Source organism: Chiloscyllium plagiosum, chromosome 6 (genome assembly GCF_004010195.1).
Source record: "Chiloscyllium plagiosum isolate BGI_BamShark_2017 chromosome 6, ASM401019v2, whole genome shotgun sequence".
NCBI classification, from domain to species: Eukaryota; Metazoa; Chordata; class Chondrichthyes; order Orectolobiformes; family Hemiscylliidae; genus Chiloscyllium; species Chiloscyllium plagiosum.
The window spans coordinates 46623045-46645716 of NC_057715.1; the positions used below are offsets into that span (position 1 = coordinate 46623045).

Below are 22672 nucleotides of genomic sequence, written 5' to 3' on the forward strand. Positions count from 1 at the left end.
TCAATAGTTGCTCCTTGCACAAGCTCCACATATCAATTGCGCCCTTCCCTTGAAGCCTACTTTTCCAAGCCACGCATCCTAAGTCGTGCCTCACCGCATCATAATTTCCCTGCCCCCAGCTATAACTCTTGCCCTGCAGTGCATACTTATCCCTCTCCATTACTAGAGTAAAAGTCACCGAATTATGGTCACTGTCCCCAAAGTGCTCACCTAAAGGACAAAATGCATCTCTTAAAGCCGTAGTATTGTTACAATAGCCGAACAAGATGGTGGATACATCTCAGTCAAAGATCTATTTCTGCTCGTAAGTTCTTTGTTCCTAAAACTGCTGAACTGGGATGTTGTCATTTAAAAGGATACGTGTTTTATTGAAAGGACAAACAGATGGGCAGGAGGGTAGGGCTGTCTTGCTAAGAAGAAATTAACTTAATAGCCAGCAGTGATAGAGTCTGAAGGCATAGAATCTGTATGGGTAGAGATGAAAACCCGCAAAGGAAAAAAAGACCCTGATGGGAGTTTTGTATAGGCCTCCTCGTAGTCAAGATGTGGGGCAGAAAATAAATTAGGAGATTAAAAAGGCATGAAAGAAATATACTATTAGAATAACCACAGGACATTTCAATCAAAAAATCAAGTTGGTAGTGGCTTCTGTAAAAATGGAATTTGTCTAATGTCTACAAGATGGCTTTTGGAGTAGTTATGGTAGGCCCTATAGGGAACAGGCAATTCTGGATTTGGTGATGTGCAATGAGGTGGACTTAATTCAGGAGGTGAGGTGAAAGGACTCGTAGGGTGCAGTGACCATAATATGATAGAATTTACCATGCCATTTGAGAGGGAGAAGCTTGAATCAGATGTTGATGGTATTACAATTGAGTAAAGGTAAATGTAAAGATATGAGGGAGGAACTGGCCAGAGTTCACTGGAAGAGGAAACTACCAGGAAAGATAGTGGAGCAGCAGTGGCAGGAGTTTCTTGGGGTAATTTGGGAAGAACAGCAGAAATTCATCCCAGGAGGAAGAAGCATGCTTAAGGGGAGGATGAGGCATCTGTGGCTGGCAAGGGAAATCATGGACAACGTAAAAGAAAAAAGCATCAATTTTCATAGTGGAAGACACTAGTAGTATACAAAAGTTCGGGAGAGTGAAGGGACAGAGGTGAGTGTAGTGGCAGTCACCAAAGAGAAAGAGCTGGGGAAGCTGAAAGATCTGAAGGTGGATAAATTACCTGGACCAGATGGACTGACCTCAGAGTTCTGGAGGAGATGCTGAGGAGATTGTTGGGGCATTGGTGATCTTTTAAGAATTGCTGAAATCAAGTAGGGTGTCAGAGGACTGGAAATGGCTAATGTAACACCTTTATTTAAAAACTGGAGAGGTTCAGAAGACAAGAAATTTGGACTAGTTAATTTGACCTTGGTCATTGGTGAGATTATGGAGACCATGATTAAGGGTGAGATTGTGGAATATTTTGAAGTGCATGGTAAAATAGGGCTGAATCAGCACAGCTTTGTCAAGGGGAGGACTCCTTTGAGAAAGTAACCAGCAAGTTACACAAAGGAGAGCTAGTGAACATGATCTATGTGGATTTCCAGAAGCCTTTGACAAGGTCTCCCACAGGAGGCTGCTCATGATGTTGGGGCATGTAGTATGGATTTTGTATTGGCTGGTTGGCTGAAGGTAGATAGTGGGGGATAAAGGCAGGATGGCAACCGGTGACTAGTGGAATTCGCAGGGGTCAAGTGTGGAAAGTGTGAGATTATACACTTTGTTAGGACGAATAGTGGTGTAGATTATTTTCTAAATGGGAAAGGCTTTGGAAATCTGAAGCGCAAAAGGACTTGAATGTCCTGTTTCAGGATACAGTTAAGGTTGATGTGCAGGTTCGGTTGGCATTTGGAAGGCAAGTGTAATCTTAATGTTCATTTCAAGAAGACTAGGATGCAAAAGCAGTGATGTACTGGTGCATAAGCCTTTAATCAGACTGCATTTGGAATATTGTGAGCAATTTTGGGCTTATCTAAGGAAGGACATACTTGCATTGGAGGGTGTCCAGAAGAGGTCTGAACCTGGGGGTGCATTGCTTGTTATATGAGGAGTGGTATCGGACTGTGGATCGGTACTCCCCATAGTTTATGAGAATGAGGGGGTATCTTGTTGAAACTTAGAATATTGAGAGGCCTGGATGGAGTAGACGTGGAGAAGATGTTTCCACTACTCGCAGAGACTTGGACCACAGGGCACAGTTTTAGAATAAGGGATACCTCTTTAGAACAGAGATGGGGAGAAATTCCTTCAGCCAGACAATGGTTGATCTGTGGAACTCATTGCAGCAGAAAGTTGTGGAAGCCAAGTCAGTGAGTGTATTTAAAGTTACAAAATCACACAACACCACATAATAGTCCAACCTCGCACTAGCTTTTGGAGTGCTGCTCCTTAATCAGGTGGTTTTGGAGGATAAGATCATGATCATTGAATTTATAGCCCAAAGAGTCCAGTGGCACGGAGGTGTTATACATTAAACAATTTTAGATTAAATCTTTCATCTTTTAAAACTGGATATGCTGGCTTCTGTTCTTTGATATGTAAATCCCAGAACGTTTTTTAAATTACATTTTCAAGATAGTTCAACTTTTCTAACAATAGGTATGAAGTCTGTCTGTGTCCCAATATTTAGTCAGACTGACAAACCCTCTGCATAGTTTTACACACTTTTACATGGATTCATGCGGACCGTTGGGTGACCGTCCTCCAAGGTGGACTTCAGGACAAGCAACGACGTAGAGTGGCTGATCAGAAGCTGATAGCAAAGTTTGATACCTATGGGAATGGCCTCAACCGGGACCTTGGGTTCATGTCAAACTACAGGTGACCCTACTAGAGAATACAGTCACACACATGCACACTCCTACGTACTCTCACACCCATTCAGACCCTTTCTCATACACAAGCTCCCTCTCTCTCTCTCATGTGCACACACACACACACTCCTCAGACTGACACTCGCACATGCAACCTCTCGCAGATACATACTCCATCTCTCTCACACACACACACACGCACTATAATGTGCACTCACGCCCACATGCACACTCACTCTGTCGCTCCTCCATGCACATAGATATAAGTTTTTGGGTGAATTTATTTTTGCAGAATTCCATTTTATTTTGCTCCAAAACTGCATGAATCCTTGTAAAGATATACAGAAAAGCTGAACTATCTTGAGAATGTAATTTAAAAGAAGTTCTTGGGTTTACATATCAAAGAACAGAAACCAGCATATCCAATTTTAAAAGAGGAAAGATTTAATTTAAAATTGTTTAATGTATCACATTTCCGTGCCACTGGACTCCTTTGGCTGTAAATTCTGTAATCATGATCTTATCCTCAACAATCACCTGATGAAGGAGCAGTGCTCAGAAAGCTAGTGCTTCCAAATAAACCTGTTGGACTATGACTTGGTGTTGTGTGATTTTTAACTTTGTCCACCCCAGTTCAACACTGGCACCTCCGAGTGTATTTAAGACAGTGATAAGTTCTTGATTAGTGAGGGGATCAAGGATTATGGGGAGAGGGCAAGAGAATGGGGCTGAGAAACGTACCAGCCATGATCAATTACTAGAGCCAATTTGATGGGCTGAATGGCCTAATTCTGCTCCCACACCTGATGGCCTTATTGCCTAAAGGCAGTCTGTGAATTTAATACAGTCCCTGCCACACTTCTGTGACATCATAAGTGACAGCTTTCAGACATCTTTATGATACCTGCGGATGATTTTTTTTGTGGGGTGGGATCTGAAAATTTGAAAACATTGTTATAAATGGGCTGAAAGCTGAATATGAAGTTGGAAGTCAGACTTCTGAGGCTTTTAAGTACATTGAATCGGAACTCAGGCTGAGCAGGTTTAGCGTCAAGTTTTGGTGGAAGATATAAGCTCTACTGTTGCTAGTCAAAATGGCACCTCATTGAAAGGATGCAGCAGCTTCCAAAAGTGTAATGGAGGAATTGTGAAGTCTAACTGGATAACTGGGTGCCTCGGCACCCACACACGACCAGATCTAGTTTTGAAGTATTAGCATAGAGTATAAGAACAAATGATCCCAGGATGGAAGGTATTATTTGGGCAAAAAAAAACTTGGAAATATGTTAAATAGAGAACTGTGTTTTGAAGTTTCCATTATTGGGAAATTCTAGAGCATGAAAATTCTTGTTTTTAGTAATATGTCTTCAGTAATACAACTCTTAATTGTAGGAGGGCTTGTATTTTTTCTTGCAGGAAAGGAAGGTAAATGTTGTTCTTTAGCTTGAATACTTAAAAAGATTAGAAAGATAGTAAAAAAAACTTAGTGGTGGAGACACGCTGTTGGTGAGATTGTAGGTATAGCACTTTTCGTGCAAATAGTGGAAGAAATTCTAAAAGGTATTCAACAGCAATACTTATTAAATGTTACAGCAGTTAACTCACTATTGGATGACATGTCTGCAACAAAGTGTGTGAAGGAGAAGATACTGAGGATTGATATTACAGTTTTAGTACAGTGCAGAGATTTCCAAATTGAGAGTGGGTGGATCATAGCAATTAGCCAACTAATTGTTTAACAAGAATGTGGCAAGTTCTAAAACAGTTGGAGAGACTGGAAAAATAATTTTTTAGGGTGGCATGGTGACACAGTGGTTGACATGACCTGGATTCAATTCTCACCTTGACTGTCTCTATGGAGTTTGCATATTCTCCCTTTGTCTGCATGGATATTCATGAGTGCACCGGTTTCTTCCTACAGTCCAAACATGTGCAGGTTAGGTGGATTGGCCATGCTAAATTGTCTGCAGAATCAGGGATATATAAGCTAGGTGCACTAGTCATGATAAATACGGGGTTAGGGTCAGAGGCTAGGTCTTGGTGAGAGACCTTTTGGGGTGTTGGTGCAGTCTTGATGGGCCAAATAGCCTCTTCCTGCGCTGTAGGGTTCGATGAATCTATGATAGAACTTGAATATTAAAAGAAAATATGGGAATATAATCTGTTGCCATTTTAATTATAGGTTGATTTATCTTAAAGAAAGGATATGTGGCAGTTTGCTATCACCTGATATGGACTGAGGGAATGCCTGAGCCCTAATAGAATGAGAGGACAAGTGATGGAAATTGATATTTTCATATCAACCTGTTCAGAGATAATATTCAGAAATGAAGCAGTGGAACTTGAACCTAGACCTCTTGATTTAGAAGTAGTGAGAATATCACTGTGACAAAGAACCCTGGTGATGGATATATTGGGGAAATTGGATTTGAATCGAATACATAGTGAGGAGGGACAAATAATCAGTTGTGTTTTATAGGATGTGCTTAACTGAAATAAAAGTTGTCAGATAAAAGTGAATTCTGTTTAAATACAGTTGCCTTTTGGGGTACAACATGTCTGATATTAACATCTGCTCATGTTGGCTGCCATCCGAAAGGTATAATCCTCTTTCATCGCAGGTAGTATTAAGGAAACAGGTAGGCTGCAGAAATATTGCTGGTACTTTGTAGGGTTTATTTTCTGCTCCTTATAATGAAGCAACTGAATAGTTAACATTTCAAGCTGATCAGACAATAATTGGATTTAAAATGCAAAATTTAGCCCAGTTACATTACTTTCTTCATACCTTTAAAATTCCTGGTGCCTCAGATGATGTCTGAGAGTTTGTTGGTCAAATTTTTCCAGTTTAAAGTAATTTATCAATAAAAATATCCATAAATTAGACCATAAGCCACCACAGTAGTTATGTAATAGTTGCTGCCAGTATTTCGGATAAACCACCCAGCACCCTCATGTGGAAAATGGTCAGATATAATTTGACGGCACTTTTAGCCCCAGCTTTGTCCTGTATTTTATAGTGTTTTAAGTGTTAAAATGCTGAGCAAATTTTGGGTATTTCATGCAGATTTGATTGGTTCATAGTCTCGCCAGTAATGGAAGGCGAATGGAAAACTGGTGTTTCTAACCACTTAAATCAACCTATTTGAAATGACTTAGATATATTTGCATTCACTGCAAATCAAGAACATGTTTTTTTTAATCTTCAGCTATGGTCATTGTATTATCAAGGAGTAGTATTAGATAAACCAGTGGGCTAAAGGCAGATATGTTCCCTGGCCCTGATGTATCATTGGATCCTAAAGAAGGGTAGTTACAGAGGTAGTAGGTGCATTGATAGTAATTTAAAAAAAAATCTTTACATTCTGGAGTAGTACCAGAGGATTGGAAATTTGCTAAAGTGTCACCACTTTCAAAAATGGTCAGAAACAAAGAGTGGGTAACTACAGGCTAATTAGCCCAACATTCATTATTGGAAAAATATTGGAATAAATTATTTAGGAAGTAATAGCAGAACCTTTGGAAAGTCATCAATTAAACAGGCAGAGTCAACATGACTTCATGAAATAGAATTGAATAGAATAGAATATGATTTATTAGAGTTTTTTCGAGGAAGCCTCAACCAGAGTGGATGGAGGGAAACCAGTCGATGTGTTGTATTTGCATTTCCAGAAAGTGTTTGACAGGTAACTCAAAAAGTTAAATTGCAAAATAAGAGCCCATGGTATTGGAGGTTATATGTTGACATGGACTGCAAATTGGCTCATGGGCAAGGGAGGAAACAGCAAAGGGGGATAGGAAGTTCTTTATCATTTGGAGACCTGTGGCCAGTGGGGATCCACAGGGATTATAGCATGGACCACAACTGTTTACATATATGTTAATGACTGGAAGGAAGAAAGTGAATGTAGTGTTGTTCGATTTGCAGGTTTTTAAAATTTATTCATTTGTAGGATATGGGTGTTGCTGGTTGGCCACCGGTTATTACCCATCCCTAGCTGCCCTTGAGAAGGTGGTGGGGAGCTGCTTTCTTGAACTACTTCCACCTGCTGTGAGTTGACCCACAATGCCATTAGGGAGGGAATACCAGGATTTTGACTCAGCAACAGTGAAGGATATATTTCCAAGTGGTGAGTGGCTTGAAGGGGAACTTGAAGTTGGTGGTGTTCCAATATATCTGGAGCCCTTGTCCTTATGGATGGAAGTGGTTGTGGGTTTGGAAGGTGCTATCTGAAGATATTTAGTGAATTCCTGCATGGGCTTCGGGTGGTAGAGGAAGTGGATGTTTATGGATGTAGTGCCAAACGAGCAGCTGCTTTGTCCTGGATGATGTCAAGCTTGAGTGTTGCTGGGTCTTCTCTCATCCAGACAAATGCGAAGTATTCCACCACATGCCTGATTTGTGCCTTGTAGATAGTGGATAGGCTTCGAGGAGTAAGGAGAATTGTTACTCATCATAGTATTCCTAGCCTCTGACATGCTCTTATAGGCACTGTTTATTTGGTGAGCCCAGTTGTATTTCTAGTCAATGATAACCTGAATGGTGTTGACAGTGGGGGCTTCAGTGGTGGTAACATCATTGAATGTCAAATGGTGGTTAAATTGACCATCACCAATAGGAGAGATGGCTTGGCATTTGTGTGGCGTGAATTTTACTTGCCACTTGTCAGCCCAACCCTATATATTGTTCAGATCCTGTTGCAATGGGACGTGGACTGCTTCAGTATCTGAACATTTGTGCTGAACATTGTGCAATCATTGGCAAGCATCCCCACTTCTGATGATGGAGGGAAGGTCATTGATGAAGCAGCTGAAGATTGTTGGACCCAGGACACTAATGTGAAGAACTCCTGGTAAGGTGACCAACCTCCAACAACCACCACTCCCTCCCCATATGTCAGGTATGACTCCAGCCACTGGAGATTTTTGCACCCAAAGTCATATTGATTCCATTTTGCCAGGACTCCTTAATGCCATTCTCTGTCAAATGCAGCCTTGATGTCAAGGGCTATCACTCTCACCTTTCATCTGAATTCAGCTGTTTTGTCCTTCTTTGAACCAAGGTTATAATGAGGTCAGGAGTTGAGTGGTCCTGGTGGAACCCAAACTGAGAGTCAGTGAGCAGGTGCTGCTTGATAGCACTGTTGATGACACATTCCATCATTTTACTGATAGGGTGGTAATTGGCCAGATTGGATTTGTTCAGCTTTTTATGTACAGAACAGACTTAGACAATTTTCCACATCGTTGGAAAAGCTTGGTAGGGGAGAAGCAAATTATTGAGCACAAGTCTTCAGTACTATTGCTGGAATGTGAGCGGTATCTGTAATGCTGAGGACCACAGCAGGAGGCCGAGATGGATCATTCATTCGGCACTTCTGGCAAAAGATTGCTGTGAAAGCTTCTGCCGTGTCTTTTGTACTGATGTTCTGAGCTCATTCATCATTGAAGATTGAGATGTTAGTGGAGCTTCCTCCTCAAGTGATTTGTTTAATTATCCACCACCATTCATGACTGGATATGGCAGGACTGCAGAACTTCGATCTGAACGGTTGGTTGGGGACCACTGAGCTCTCAATATCATATACTGCTTATGCTGTTTGGCATGCAATAGTCCTTTTTGGTGGCTTCACCAGGTTGACACCTCATCGTCATGTATGCCTGCTACTGCTCCTGGCATGCCCTCCTGCACACTCCATTGTACCAGAATTGATGGTAATGGTTGAATGGAGGTGGGGTATGCTGGGCCATGATGTTACAGATAGTGCTAGAATACAGTTGTGCTGTTGATGGCTCACAGCATGTCATAGTTGTCTAGACTTGAGTTGCTCAATCTGTGCGAAGTCTGGCATGGTGATAGTGCCACATAATACAGAGGTTATTCTCAGTTTGAAGATGGGATTTCATCTGTGCAGTGGTTGTGCTTACTGCTACTGTCATGGACAGATGCATCATTGATAATGATGAAGTAAAGTTCCTTCTTGTTGGCTCCCTCACCACCTGCGGCAGTTTGTCTAGTAGCTTTGGCCTTTAGGACTTGACCAGCTCAATCAGTAGTACTGCTGCTGAGCCACTCTTGACGGTGGACATTAGACATTGAAATCCCCCAACCAGAGTATATTTTCTGCCCTTGTCATCCTCAGTGCGTCCTCTAAATGTTGTTCAACATGGAGGAGTACCAGTGCATCAGATGAAAAAGTTTCCTTACCCATGTTTAACCTGAAGCCATGAAATTTCATGGGGCCTGGAGTCAATGTCGAGGACTCCCAGGCCAATTCCGTCCTGATTTTATATCACCATACAGCCACCTCTGCCGGGTCTATCCTGCTGGTGGGACAAACGATATCCAGGGATGATGATGATGCCTGGGACATTGTCTGTAAGTTATGATTCCATGAGAATGATTTTGTCAGGCTGTTGTTTGGCTAGTGTTGTGTGTGACTATCTGTGAGACAGCACTCCAAATTTTGGCACTCACCCCAGATGTTGGTAAGGGGGACTTTGCAGGGTCGACAGGGATGGTGACTTTTCTGGTGCCAAGGCCAATACTAGGTCACAGTCGTACAGTATGGAAACAGATCCTCTGGTCCAATCAGTCCATGCAGAATATAATCCCAAGCTATTAAGTAGTCACACCTGCCTGCTCCTGGTCCATATCCCTCCAAACCTTTCCTATTCCGGTATCCATCCAAGTGTCTTTGAAACATTGTAATTGTACCCGCATCCATCACTTCCTCAGAAAGTTGACTCCACATGTGAATGATCCGTCCTGTTTCATTTCTTTAAGACTTAGTAAACATTGGTACAGCTCTCCAGCTTGCTACACCATTTCAGAGCGCAACTGTAAGTCAACGACAGTGCTGTAGGTCTGGAGTCACATGTAGGCCAGACCAGGTAAGGATGGCAGATTTTCTTTCCTTAAGGACATTAGCTTTTCCAACAATCGGTAGTGATTTCATGGTCATCAGTAGATTCTTAATTCCAGTTTATAAAATTATTTTAAAAATTGAGTTCAATTCTACCATCTGCTGTGACCGGATTTGAACCTGGGTCCTCAGAATCTTACCTTGGATTAGCAGTCTAACGATAATACCACTAGCCTTCAATGACAAAAAAAAAGGCGGAAGGGCAGATGGTGAGAAGGATGCAAACAGTTTACAGTGAGATAATGATAGGTTAAGTAAGTAAGGAAAATCTTGGCAAATGTGGGAAAAGGAGAATTTGGGGATTTGGGGATACCTGTACATGAAACACAGAAAGCTCGCATGCAGATGCAACAGGTAATCAGAAAGTTTAATGGAATTTTGGCCCTGACTTCAAGGGTTTTGGTGTGCAAGACTGGGACCATTTTACGCTAAATGAAAGAATGTCTTTATTTTAGAGTCATACAGGCCTTTCAGCCTAACTCATCCATTCTGAATAGGTTTCCTAAACTGAGCTAATCTGTTGGCCTGTGTTTATCCCATATTCCTCTAAGCCTTTCCTTCCCATGTACCTGTCCAAATGCTTTTTAAGTGCTGTAATTATGCTGGCCTCTACCACTTCCTCTGGCAGTTGTTCCATATATGCACCACTCTCCGTATGAAAAAGTTGTCTCTCAGGTCGCTTTAAAATTTTACCCCTCTCTTATTTAAACCTATGACCCCTAGTTTTGGATTCCCCAATTCTGGGAACTATCTTGGTTATTCACCTTATCTAATCCCTTCAATATTTTATAAGCCTCTATAATGGAGTCATAGACATATTACAGCACGGAAGCAGACCCTTTGGTCTAACACGTCCATGCCGACCAGCTATCCTAAAGTAATCTAATCCCATTTGCCAGAATTTGGCCCATATCCTTCTAAACACATTTTATTTATGTATCCATCCAGGTACCTTTTAAATGTCGTAAATGTACCAGCCTCCTCCACCGCCTCTGGCAGTTCATTCCACACACGCACCACTCTCTGCATGAAAACGTTGCACCCTTTTTAACTTTTTTTTTCCCCCCTCAATTTAAACTTATGCCTTCCAGTTTTGGATTCCCCTGTGCTAGGAAAAAGACCTTTGCTATTCACCCTATCTGTGAACATCATGATTTTATAAACTTCTAAGGTCACCCCCTCAGGCTCTGGCACTAAAGGGAAATAGCCCAAGCCTATTCAGCGTCTCTCTACAGCTGTAATCCTTCAACCCTGGTGACATCCTTCTAAATTTCTTATGAATCTTTTCAAGATTATCATTGTTTTTCCTACAGCTGGGAGACCAGAATTGAATGTAGTATTCCAAAAGTGGCCTAACCAATGACCAATAAAGGCAAGCATACCAAATGCTGCCCTGTCTACTTGCACCCTTTCAAAGAACTGTAAACCTGCCTTCCAAGGTCTGTTTGTTTGATAGCACTCCCCAGGATTTGCCATTAAGTGTATAAATCTTGCCCTGATTTGCCTTATCAAGATGCAACACCTCATATTTATATAAATTAAACTCCAGTTGCCACTCTTCAGCCCATTAGCACATCTGATCAAAGTCCCATTATACTCTGAGGTAAACCACCTTCGCTATCCACTACTCTACCAATTTTGGTGTCATCTTCAAACTTACTAACCTTTCCTCTTGTATTCACATTCAGATCATTTATGTAACTGACAAAATGCAGTAGGCTTGGTACCGATTCTTGCGGCATACCACTGGTCACAGGCCTCCTGTCTGAAAAAGAACCCACTACCAGCACCCTCCGTCTCCTACTTTCAAGCCAGTTTTGGGTCCAATCGTCATGTTTTGTCTATCCTTACCAGTCAGTGTGCTATGTGGTACCTGGTAAAAGGCCTTGCTAAAGTCATGTAGACAAGGTTTATTGCTCTGTTTTCATCTATCTTCTTGATCCCGTATTTCGGGAAAGATATCATTAATTGGAGGCAGTTCAGAGAAGGTTCATTCGGACCATGAAATCATTTATCGATTGTTGGAAAATCCCATCCAGTTCAGTAATGTCTTTCAGGGAAGGAAATCTACCATCTTCACCTAGTCTGGCCTACATGTGACTCCAGACCCATAGCAATGTGGTTGACTCTCAGTACCCTCTGAAATGACCTAGCAAGCCATTCAGTTATACTAATCACCACAAAGTCTCAAAGAGATGAAATCAGACAGACCACCTAGCATCAATCTAGGCACTGGAAAAGAAAACGGCAGAAACAGCTCTGTTGACCCTGCAAAGTTCTCCTCACGAACAGCTGGGGCTAGTACTAAAATTGGGATAGCTGTCTTTGAGACTAGTCATGCAATTGCCTGACATAGTCATATTCACTGAATCATACTTTACAGACAATTCCCAGACACCAGTATCACCATCTGTGGATAGATTTAGCAGAGGTGGTGACACAGTCAGGAGGGAGTTGCTCTGGGAGTCCTCAACATTGAATCTGGATCCCACAAAGTCTCATGGTTAAACACAGGCAAGGAAACCTTTTTCTGATTACCCACATAGAGTAGTTCAGCAGCAGTAGAGTCATAGAGTCCTACAGCATGGAGACAGGCCTTTTGGCCACACTGGACCATGCCGACCAAAGTGTCCATCCACGCTAACCCCATTTCACTGCACTTGGCCCATATCCTTCTAAACCTTTCCTATCCATATATTTGTCAAATATTGTTAATGTACCCATCTCAACCACTTCCCCTGGCAGCTTATTCCATATGCGTACCATCCTCTGTGTTTTTAAAAAAAAACGTTGCCTCTCCGGTTCGCTTTTAAGCTTTTCCCTCTAACATAAAACTGATGCCCTCTAGTCCTCAATTCCCTATCCCTGAGAAAAAGACTGAGTACATTCACCCAATCCATACCTCTCGTGAATTTATACATTTCTAAAAGACACACCCTCAGTCCCCTATGCTCGAAAGAAAAGAGTCCTAGTTTGTCCAACCACTCCTTGTAACTCAGGTTCTTGCATCCTAGCAATATCATTGTAGATTTCTTCTGCATTCTTTCCAGTTTAAAAAAAACCTTCCTATAGCAAGGTGACGAAAACTGAATATAATACTCCAAATGCGGCCTCATCAATATCCTGTAGGACTGCAACATAACCTCCTAACTTACGTACTCAGTGCCATGACTGATGAAGGCCAGTGTACCAAAAGCTGCCTTCACTGCCCTGTCTGTCTACATGTGACTCCACTTTCAGAGAACCATGCACCTGAACTCCAAGGCCCCTCTGTTCCATTACACTCCTTAAGATCCTACCATTCACCATGAAACTCCCGAAGAAGGGCTCATGCCCGAAACGTCGATTCTCCTGCTCCTTGGATGCTGCCTGACCTGCTGCGCTTTTCCAGCAACACGTTTTCAACCATGAAACTCCTGCCTTGATTTGATTTTCCAAAATGCAAGACCACACACTTATCTATATTACATTGCATTTGCCATTTCTTGGCCTACTTCCCCAGCTGATCAAGGTCCCGCCGCAATTTCTGACAAGCTTCCTCACTGTCCACGCTGCCACCTATTTTAGCGTCATTTGCAAGCTTACTAATCATGCCTTATACATTCTCACCCAAATCAAAACAAAAAGCAATGAGCCTAGCAACGGCCCCTGAGGCACTCCACTAGTCACAGACCTCCAGTCCGACGAGCATCCCTCCACTATCACCTTCTGCTTCTTACTATTAGACCAATTGTGTATCCAATTTGCCAGGTCACCTACTTTCCATGTGAACGAAACTTTCAGAGCTGCCTACCATGTGGGTCCTTATCAAAGGACTTACTGAAATCCATTTGGATGTCCATGTCAACCTTCCTGGTCACTTCTTCAAAGAGCTCTAACAAATTTGTGAGGATCTTCCACGGACAAAGTCATGCTGATTACTCCTAATCAAACCCTGTTTTTTCAAATGCATGTATATCTTATCTCAGAATCTTGTCAAGTGATTTATCTGTCACAGATATTAGGCTTACTGATCTGTAGTTCCCAGGTTTTTCTTTTCACCAGAATGTGTTATCAACAGTGCTACTAAGCAGCATCTGCTGAACAATAACCTGCTAAATGACGCCCAGTTTGGGTTCTGCCAGGATCACTCAGCTCCTGACCTCATTAAAGCCTTGGTTCAAACAAGGAAAAAAGAACTGAGTTCCAGAGGTGAGGCAAGAATGACAGCCCTTGACATCCAGGCTGCATATCAAAGTGATAGAAGTTGGAGTAGGCCATTTGGCCCATCATGCCTATTCTACCATTCATAAAGATGAATGCTAATCTATCCATTGTCTCTGTTTCTCCTATGCATCATCCCCATAACCCTTAATTCCCCTCCCATTCAAAAACCCATCCAACTGTGATGAAGTGTGGCATCAATGAGTACTAGCAAAACTAGAATCAATGGCAATCTGGTTGGAGTCATGTCTGTCACATAGTAAGATGGTTGTTATTGGATGTCTATCATTGCTCAAGAGCATCTCTGCAGGAGCTCCTCAAAGTAACATCCTAGACCCAACAATCTTCAGTTGCTTCATTCATGACCTTTCCTCCATCATCAGGTCTTAAGTGGGGATGTTCGCCGATGATTGCGCAATGTTTAGCACCATTCGTGATGACTCAGTCACTGAAGCAGTGCATGTCCAAATGCAACTCAATATTTAGTGTTGGGCTGACAAGTGGCAAGTAACATTCATGCCTCACAAATGCTGGTCAATGACCATCACCAATAAGAGATAATTGAGCACTGCCCCTTGACCTAAAATGGTGAGTCCCTTCACTATCAACATCCTGGGAGTTATCATTGATTAGAAACTCAACTGAACTCATCACGTAAACGCAATGGCTAGATTAGAATCTCCTCAGTTGAGGACAGACTCCGAGCTTGCTGGCCACAGCCACTGTTCTGCAGGGAAAGTTCGCTTGATCTGTGGCAATGCCTTCCATTTTTGTTTTTTGTTTTGTTTCTTTGGGGCTGTGTTCAGCTGCACCAACAACCACCACCACCACTACTACTGCTGTTCAAGCCTACTTCTGCTGCTGCTGTTGCCTAGGTCACTGGTTCCACCGCTGCTACCTGGGCCTGTCTCTTACAAAATAAATAAGTGCAGTGGCTATAAGAACAGGTCAGAGACTGGGAATACTGCAGGGAATAACTCACCTCCTGACTCCCGAAAACCTGCCCACTATCCACAAGGCACAAATTAGGACTGTGATGGAATGTTCTCCACTTGCCTGGATGAGTGCAGCCATAACAGCACTCAAGAAGTTTGACACCATCCAGGGCAAAGCAGCCCACTTGATTGGCACTATATTCACAAGCATCCACTCCCTCAAACACCAACACACAGTAGCAGCAGTGTGTACTATCTAATAAGATGCACTGCAGACATTCACCAAAGATCCAAAGACAGCACCTTCCAAACACACGACCACTTCCATCTAGAAGGACAGGGGCAGCTGATATATTGGAACACCACCTTCAAGTTTCCCACCTTCCTGATTTGGAAATATATTGCCTTTCCTTCACTATCGCTGGATCAAAATTGTGGAATTGTCTCCCTAATGATATTCTGGGTCAACCCACAGCAGGTGGACTGCAGCGAATCACAGAGGCAGCTCAATACCCCTTTTTCAAGGGCAACTAAGGACAAGAAGTTGGCCAGACCCCCACAATATGAATACATTTTTAAAAATCCTTGACATGGAGGCATTGTCTTATGAACAAAGGCTAAACAGGTTGGGTTTCTGCTTGAGTTTCGAAGAATGAGAGGTGGTCTCATTTGATTCTTAAGGGGCTTGATAAAATGATGTTTTCCCTCCTAGAAGAGTCCAGGACCAGAGGGCATAGTCTCAGAATAAAGGAAGCCAGTTTAGGACTGAGATGAGGAATTTCTTCTCTGATTGTTAAGACACTTTGACACTCCTTTCCACAAACAGCTGTGTAGTAAAATGTCCTTGTGTATGTGTGTAAGGCTGAGCTAGATTCTTGATCAATAGGGGAATCAAAGGTTAAGAGGAAAAAGCTGGAAAGTGGAGATGAGGAATGTTGGATCAGCCATGATACTGTTGAATGGCTAAGCAAGTTCCAGGGGTAGATGTACCTGCTCCTGTTTCTATTTCTTATGGTTTTATTTTCCAAATCTCCGAAAGCCACTTAGGTCAGCTTTGTGTGCTCTCACTCCCACTTACCTCCACTCCAATTGAACTTTGATTCAACACTTCATCCCACAGCTATCAGCCTATTATCTCTTGTGTGCCAAATTAGAGGGTGAGTTATTTTTTATTGCACCTGTGTGATGCATTTTGGGATATATCTATAAATGCAAATTGTACTGCTGTACTAGAACTTTAGTGGAATCTCCAGGAGTGACTGGAAGCTAGGTGAGTAACTGAGTACTAACCTTATGTTACCCAGCCTTGTAAGGAATATTTGTGATGATCTTGAATTTGAAGTTCTTTATTCTAGGTCTTAAGAGAGCAACTAATATTATGGATATGCTCCTGACAAGGTGGTACTGGGGCTATGTGGGATCAATTTTGGATCATAGTTTTAGTCAACAACAAAGAAAATCCTTTTTAATTAATTAACAAATTCTACATTGTGTAAACTGCCAGTTTAATTTTCTTCTCCAGCCCAAATGCCCATACCTGACTTTCTGCAAATGCTCTAGATAGGACATGCGTAGCTTCCAAATGTAAGCAAATAAGGGTGCATTTCCCTTATATTAGAAAGTATACATGCAAGTGGTGGAGTTTCCTAGCATGTGTAATTCTCACGTAAATGGTAGCATTACTGGTACCATTGTGTTTTTGATAGGTTGCTTAAACCTTGGAACTGGCTGTGTTATTTCTGATGTTTCATAGAAGTACAATGTCAGAGATTTAGGGTGTAGGTTTGCTCACTGAGCTGTAGGTTTGATATCCAGACGTTCGTTACCTACACCCCAAATCTCAACCTGAGCTACAAACCTTCACAAACCTTGTCAGAGATTTGTTTGATAGTTGTGCCGATGCTGCTCATTTGACAAGGTTATTCTGTCTTTGGTTTTTTTTTTCAAGGGATCGTAAATGCATAGATTCTGATATATCTGGGTTTATCTACTTAAAGAAGCTTTTAAGTTTTTTTTTAAAAAAATTTGTACAATGAAAGAAGAATTCCAGTTCTCCCAGCTTAGCCTTTCTCTGGTTTGTCTTAGTTTTAGCAATCTGGCTGTCCAGAGCTGTTGGTCAGTTTCAGCTGGGAAGTCTAAAGAAACAGCTACAGTAGAAGGAGGTTCCATGCTAAATCTCTCTGCCTACTCTCTCTCCTGTAAGAACCTGTGTCTGTTTACCAAGAGGGTATTTATGGGGACTGTTGTATGCATTTGGAACAGCATCATTTAAGTAGGGATAGTTTATTGGGTTTTTGGATAGGTTATTATGTATTTTGTTCTCTTTTGTTTTCGTTTCATTCGACATTCTGTAATTAAATTCTGTTTTGTTTAAAACCGAGGGTTTTTGATCAGTTGCATCGTTCCTGAAATATCCATGACACACCTGCTTAAAATAATTAGCAAAGTTAGGGTCTGGGCTTCCTCCTTGAAATATTTTGAGGGGTTCTGGCCTGGTCCATAACAAAGTACAGAACTTGAGCTTGGTTGTTATTTTCGTTCTTAGTGCAGTCAGGACTATTTATCAAATGCTATCCAATTGCAGGATTACATTTAACATCAGCTTTTGAGTTTTCCAATTAATGGCTGTTTGGGTTCGGTCATTACTTACCTTATTATAGACAACTCCAGGATATACAGTTCAATGTGATTTATCAGTCTCTGGGATGTATGGTTGACATTCCTAGTGTCTAATTGGTATTGAAATTGATATGCCAGATATCTTTCTTGTGTGACTGGTAATAACAGCAATATTCTATTAGTGGTGAATACGTTGCTAAGAATTACACTACCATCCAATCCAAATTAGTCAGACTAACAACGTGGTGCACTGCTAGTACTGGATATTGCACAAATAATAACAGGACCTCTTCTTTTCAGACAGAACATGTATCTACATTGTATCTGTTTGAAATAAGCAAATAAGTGACACCCATTCTCTAGTTCATCAGATTTTGTAAATTGACTGTCAGCCATCATCTAACTGATGGCAATGCCTCTATAAATCAGAATCTAATTATTAACCAGTCAACACTCTTTTCATGCTATTGTTCCCTTTTCACATTAGTATTCCTGCACCCATCAGTAAATTTGGAAGACAAAACTTTGACACTGTCTTTTTTTCAGCAATACAAAAGCACAGTGGGGGTTTCTGATGTTTTTCTACTTTATCTAAATGATAATTGTACCCAATATAATTGAAAACTTCTGGAAGAATCCAACTCAGGGCTGGGAAGTAGAAGCCGTTGCTTGCTAAATTTTGTTTTGAACTTGTACGACAAGTAATTCTTCTATAACGCGATGGTTGCGTTCTTGTGCAATCCTGCATTATAGAAATGTTGTGCTCTAGAATCAACATTTTGTGTGATGATGTAATCACATAACAGCCAATACATGTTTTAAAAATTAATGCTTTACACAGTGCCCCCAATTTGTCAATCATGTTACAGCGAAATCACATTATTGAAACACAAGTTATAGCAGAGTGACCTGTATGTGATGTTTGTAATAGCTAAGGGAATCGTTTCAAGGATTCATATGGTACATTTAATAAGGTAATGTTTTTAGAACCTTGTCTTGGAAAAGTTATTTACTTAAGATACTTAAATTTCTTCTTCTTATTCATTTCTTTTAAACAGTCTTTTGTCTGATTCTTTCACTTGCAGTGCATGGGAGCATGTCTCCCAACTAACTACATTTAACACTAATATATCTGATAGGGAATGCCATTCATGAACCAAACAATGCTTGTTGTTTATGATCTACCATTTGAAATTAATTCAGAGTAATAACTTTGTCTGTTTCAGGCTCTTCGTCTCAGCAATGTTGCATTGGCAAAGACAACAACAGGTCAGATAGTGAACCTGTTGTCGAATGATGTTAATAAGTTTGATCAGGTAATGTGTACTATGTGATAATTGGGTGAATGGATAGGGCTGGAGACAGTCACCATTCACACATTCACAATCATTCTTGTTTCCATACACCCCTAACCCTGTAAATGTAATCAATATTCTTTTTTTTTAAATGCATTTGTATTTTTGTACAATACGATTGCTATAATGAGCGATTTTATTTAGGAAAAACAAAGCATAAACTAAATCAGTGACCTATTCTCAACAGAATGAGTCAGACAACTTAGTAATCATTAACAAATGAAAAAGTCCATCAAATCTGGCTGCATTCAAGAAGAGAAATCTAGAGTTAACATTTTGGGTGACCTGAAACATGAGCTTCCCTCCACAGATGCAGCCAGATCTGCTGAGCTTCTCCAGCAATTCTGCTTTTGTTTTTGATTTACAGAATCTGCAGTTCTTTTGGCTTTTATAAAACATCAAGTCATTGTTAATCTGGAACTGTGTCTTAAATGTCAAGAGTGTGGTGCTGGAAAAGGACAGCAGGTCAGGCAGCATTCGAGGAGCAGGAGAATCAATATTTTGAGCAAAAGGCCTTCATCAGGAATGTGGCTGTGAGCTGAGGGGGTGGAGAGATAAGGAGGAGGGGGATGGGCTGGGGGGGAAGGTAGATGAGAGTGCGATAGGTAGATCGAGGTGAGGGTAATGGTGATAGGTCAAAGAGGAGAGTGGAGCGAATAGGTGGGAAAGAAGATGGAAAGGTCATGAGGTCGGTGCTGAGTTGGAAGGTTAAAACTGGGATAAGGCGGGGGGAGGAAAAACGAGGAAACTGGTGAAATCCACATTGTTGCTGTGTGGTTGGAGGGTACCGAGGCAGATGATGAGGCCTTCTTCCTCCAGGCATCAGGTGGTTAGTGGTGATGGAGGAGGCCTAGGACCTGCATGTCCTTGGTGGAGTGGGAGGGGGAGTTGAAGTGTTAGGCCACGGGGCGGTGGGGTTGGTTGGTGCGAATCACACTATGAAGGCCAATGTGCCATCTGCTGTCTTCACCACCTGCTGCACCTGCCTGCTTTTCAGCAACTGGTCTATGAGGGCATTCAGGCCTTGTTGCACTTCCCCCCTTTTTAACCTATGGTCATTCGGACAATAATCTACTTCCTGTTTTTCTATCCGTGATAACCTCACATTTGTCCACAATACACTACTTCCCTCCCACAGTCCAAAAAATGTGCAGGTTAGGTGAATTGACCGTGCTAAATTACCCATAGTGTTAGGTGTAGGGGAATGGATCTGGGTGGGTTGCTCTTCGGAGGGTCGGTGTGGACTTGTTGGGCTGAAGAGCCTGTTTCCACACTAAGTAATCTAATCTAGTCAAATCACATGTATGCTCAATTACCTTATCTACCTGTCCAGCTATCTTCAAGTATCTGTAGACAGTGCAACATCTCTTTGCTCCTCTATATTTCTCAGTATTCTGCTGCATTGTGTGTACCCCCTTACCTTGTTAGTGTTATACTTCACTGAACTGAGCTACATTTGCCACTGCTGTACCCACTTGATTAGTCAATTTTCCTGCATTTTATAGCTCTTCGTTTTATTGCTACTCCAGAACTCTAGTGGCTGCGTTATTATGGTTGAGGCAAGACCTAATTTAAATATATAAAAATATGAACGTTTTGATTGAAAAGTCGTATTTCCTTTGTTTGAAGAGTAAAATCAAGTAAAGTTGCCTTAGTCCTCCCAGACCATAAAGCTGCTGTCTCATTAGAGGCACACAAGTGGTGGTGGTTTTATGTAAAGGTCACCATTCCTTGGCAAGTGATGAGCTTGAGGAGTCCATGGCTAGAGAAGCCATGGACTTAAGATGTTGGCGATTTTAGGGAATTCAATGGAAAATATTTTAGCGCACAAGGTGCTTGGGATCAGTAACTCAGTGATTGTATAGGTGTTAAATGCAGAAATCCTCAAAAAATATAATAAGTAATGGGTGTGTGCTGCAAGTGCCACGACTCATGACTATGGACTATTGGCTGCGAGGTAGGATTAAGCTGGCTATCCATCAGCTTTAATGAAAAAAATGGGTTGAATGGCCCTTTGCTACACTGTAAATATTTATAATTCAGTGTTTTCTATCTTTCGTAATTGTTCTGTTGTAATCCCCATCAACTCCAAATCTACATAAAATGGACAAAAAACACTTTGGATATTAATATTTGAGAACATAAATTTTCCATGATGTTAGTGACACAAAGTTTTTTTTAAGGATGCAATGAGTTATGCATCTGAAACTTGCATTTATTCTAAATGTTGAGTATTTTCAGGAAAATTCTTCATATACACCTTGTTTCTAAAGCATGATTCAAGTAGCATAAATGTTTCACGAAATATATTTTTATTGAGGGAAATCAGAGTCATCCTGTGTGGTTTAAATTTAAACAAAGCTTGGCATTTAATGGTTAGCCACCACTAATTGGTACATTATCCACAGTAATGTCTTTACCAATCATGCAATCTCTTCTCATTCTGTTATTCACCTTTACATTGGTATCCTTGAAAATGTACTGATGGGTTCAAGATAATATTTTGACAAAGTGTCAGTTTTTTCAGAAATATCTTCATAAAACATTGTCTTCAACCATGCTTAGGCACTAAAATAGTGTTTTCACATGTTAATCGTCCACATGTTGTTAGCTTACCAAATTGTGTATCATTGTTACAATATATTGTGTGTTCATTTTTCCTCTTCACTCCTTGATCTTTCCAACGATTTTTAATATTGCTTATGTTTTATCCCAACAATGTTACAGCTAACCATATTCCTGCATTTCCTATGGGTTGGACCGTTGCAGGCAATTGCAGTGGGAGCACTACTCTGGCAAGAAATAGGGCCATCTTGCCTGGCTGGAATGGTTATACTGCTTATCCTGATGCCAACACAAACCATTTTTGGAAAGTGGTTTTCAGAACTGAGGTATGATCATTTTACAAGAGCCTGAAGTTGAGAGTTTTGGAGAGAATTATTAACTTTATTTCTAGGAAATCCTTGATATTAAATGTGCTTTTGTTCAGATTTTCACATTTGAGCAATATTTTCACTCTGGTTCTATTTAGATTTCAAATTTCAACTTCAATTTCAAATTTTATTTTTTATATTTGTTCTCTGATTTTGGGTATTGCTGGCAAGGTCAATATTTATTGCATAAGCCTTGTGTTCCTACGTATAATGGAACATCAACTTCTAAAGTCCTTGTGATGAAAGTGCACCTATTAATTCAGTGAAGTAGAGTTTCAGAATTACTGATGAAGGGCTCCGGCCTGAAACATCGATTTTCCTGATTCTTGGATGCTGCCTGATTTGCTGTGCTTTCCCAGCAACACACTCAACTCTGTGTGGGCGGCACGGTGGCACAGTGGTTAGCACTGCTGCCTCACAGCGCCAGCGACCGGGTTCACTTCCCGCCTTGGGCAATTGCCTGTGTGGAGTTTGCATGGGTTGCCCTTGAGATGTCCGAAGGACAAGGGTAGGGGAGTATTTTGTTTGGTAAAAACAATGACTGCAGATGCTGGAAACCAGATTCTGGATCAATGGTGCTGGAAGAGCACAGCAATTCAGGCAGCATCCGAGGACAGGCAAAATCGACGTTTCGGGCAAAAACCCTTCATCAGGAATAAAGGCAGAGAGCCTGAAGCGTGGAGAGATAAGCTAGAGGAGGGTGGGGTGGGGATAGAGTAGCATAGAGTACAATAGGTCAGTGGGGGAGGAGATGAAGGTGATAGGTCAGGGAGGAGAGGGTGGAGTGGATAGGTGGAAAAGGAGCTGGGCAGGTCGGACAAGTCCGGACAAGTCAAGGGGA

At 41.4% G+C, this 22672-nt stretch overlaps 1 protein-coding gene across 1 annotated transcript in view; it reads left to right on the top strand.

Annotated features, from left to right (window-relative positions):
- Window positions 1-22672, top strand: part of abcc4 (ATP-binding cassette, sub-family C (CFTR/MRP), member 4) — a 438076-nt gene that overhangs the window by 49134 nt on the left and 366270 nt on the right. Inside the window, exons 5-6 of the mRNA XM_043692688.1 lie at window positions 18770-18859; window positions 21626-21789. Of these exons, the coding sequence (XP_043548623.1) occupies window positions 18770-18859; window positions 21626-21789 (254 nt within the window). The remainder of the gene's footprint in view (window positions 1-18769; window positions 18860-21625; window positions 21790-22672) is intronic.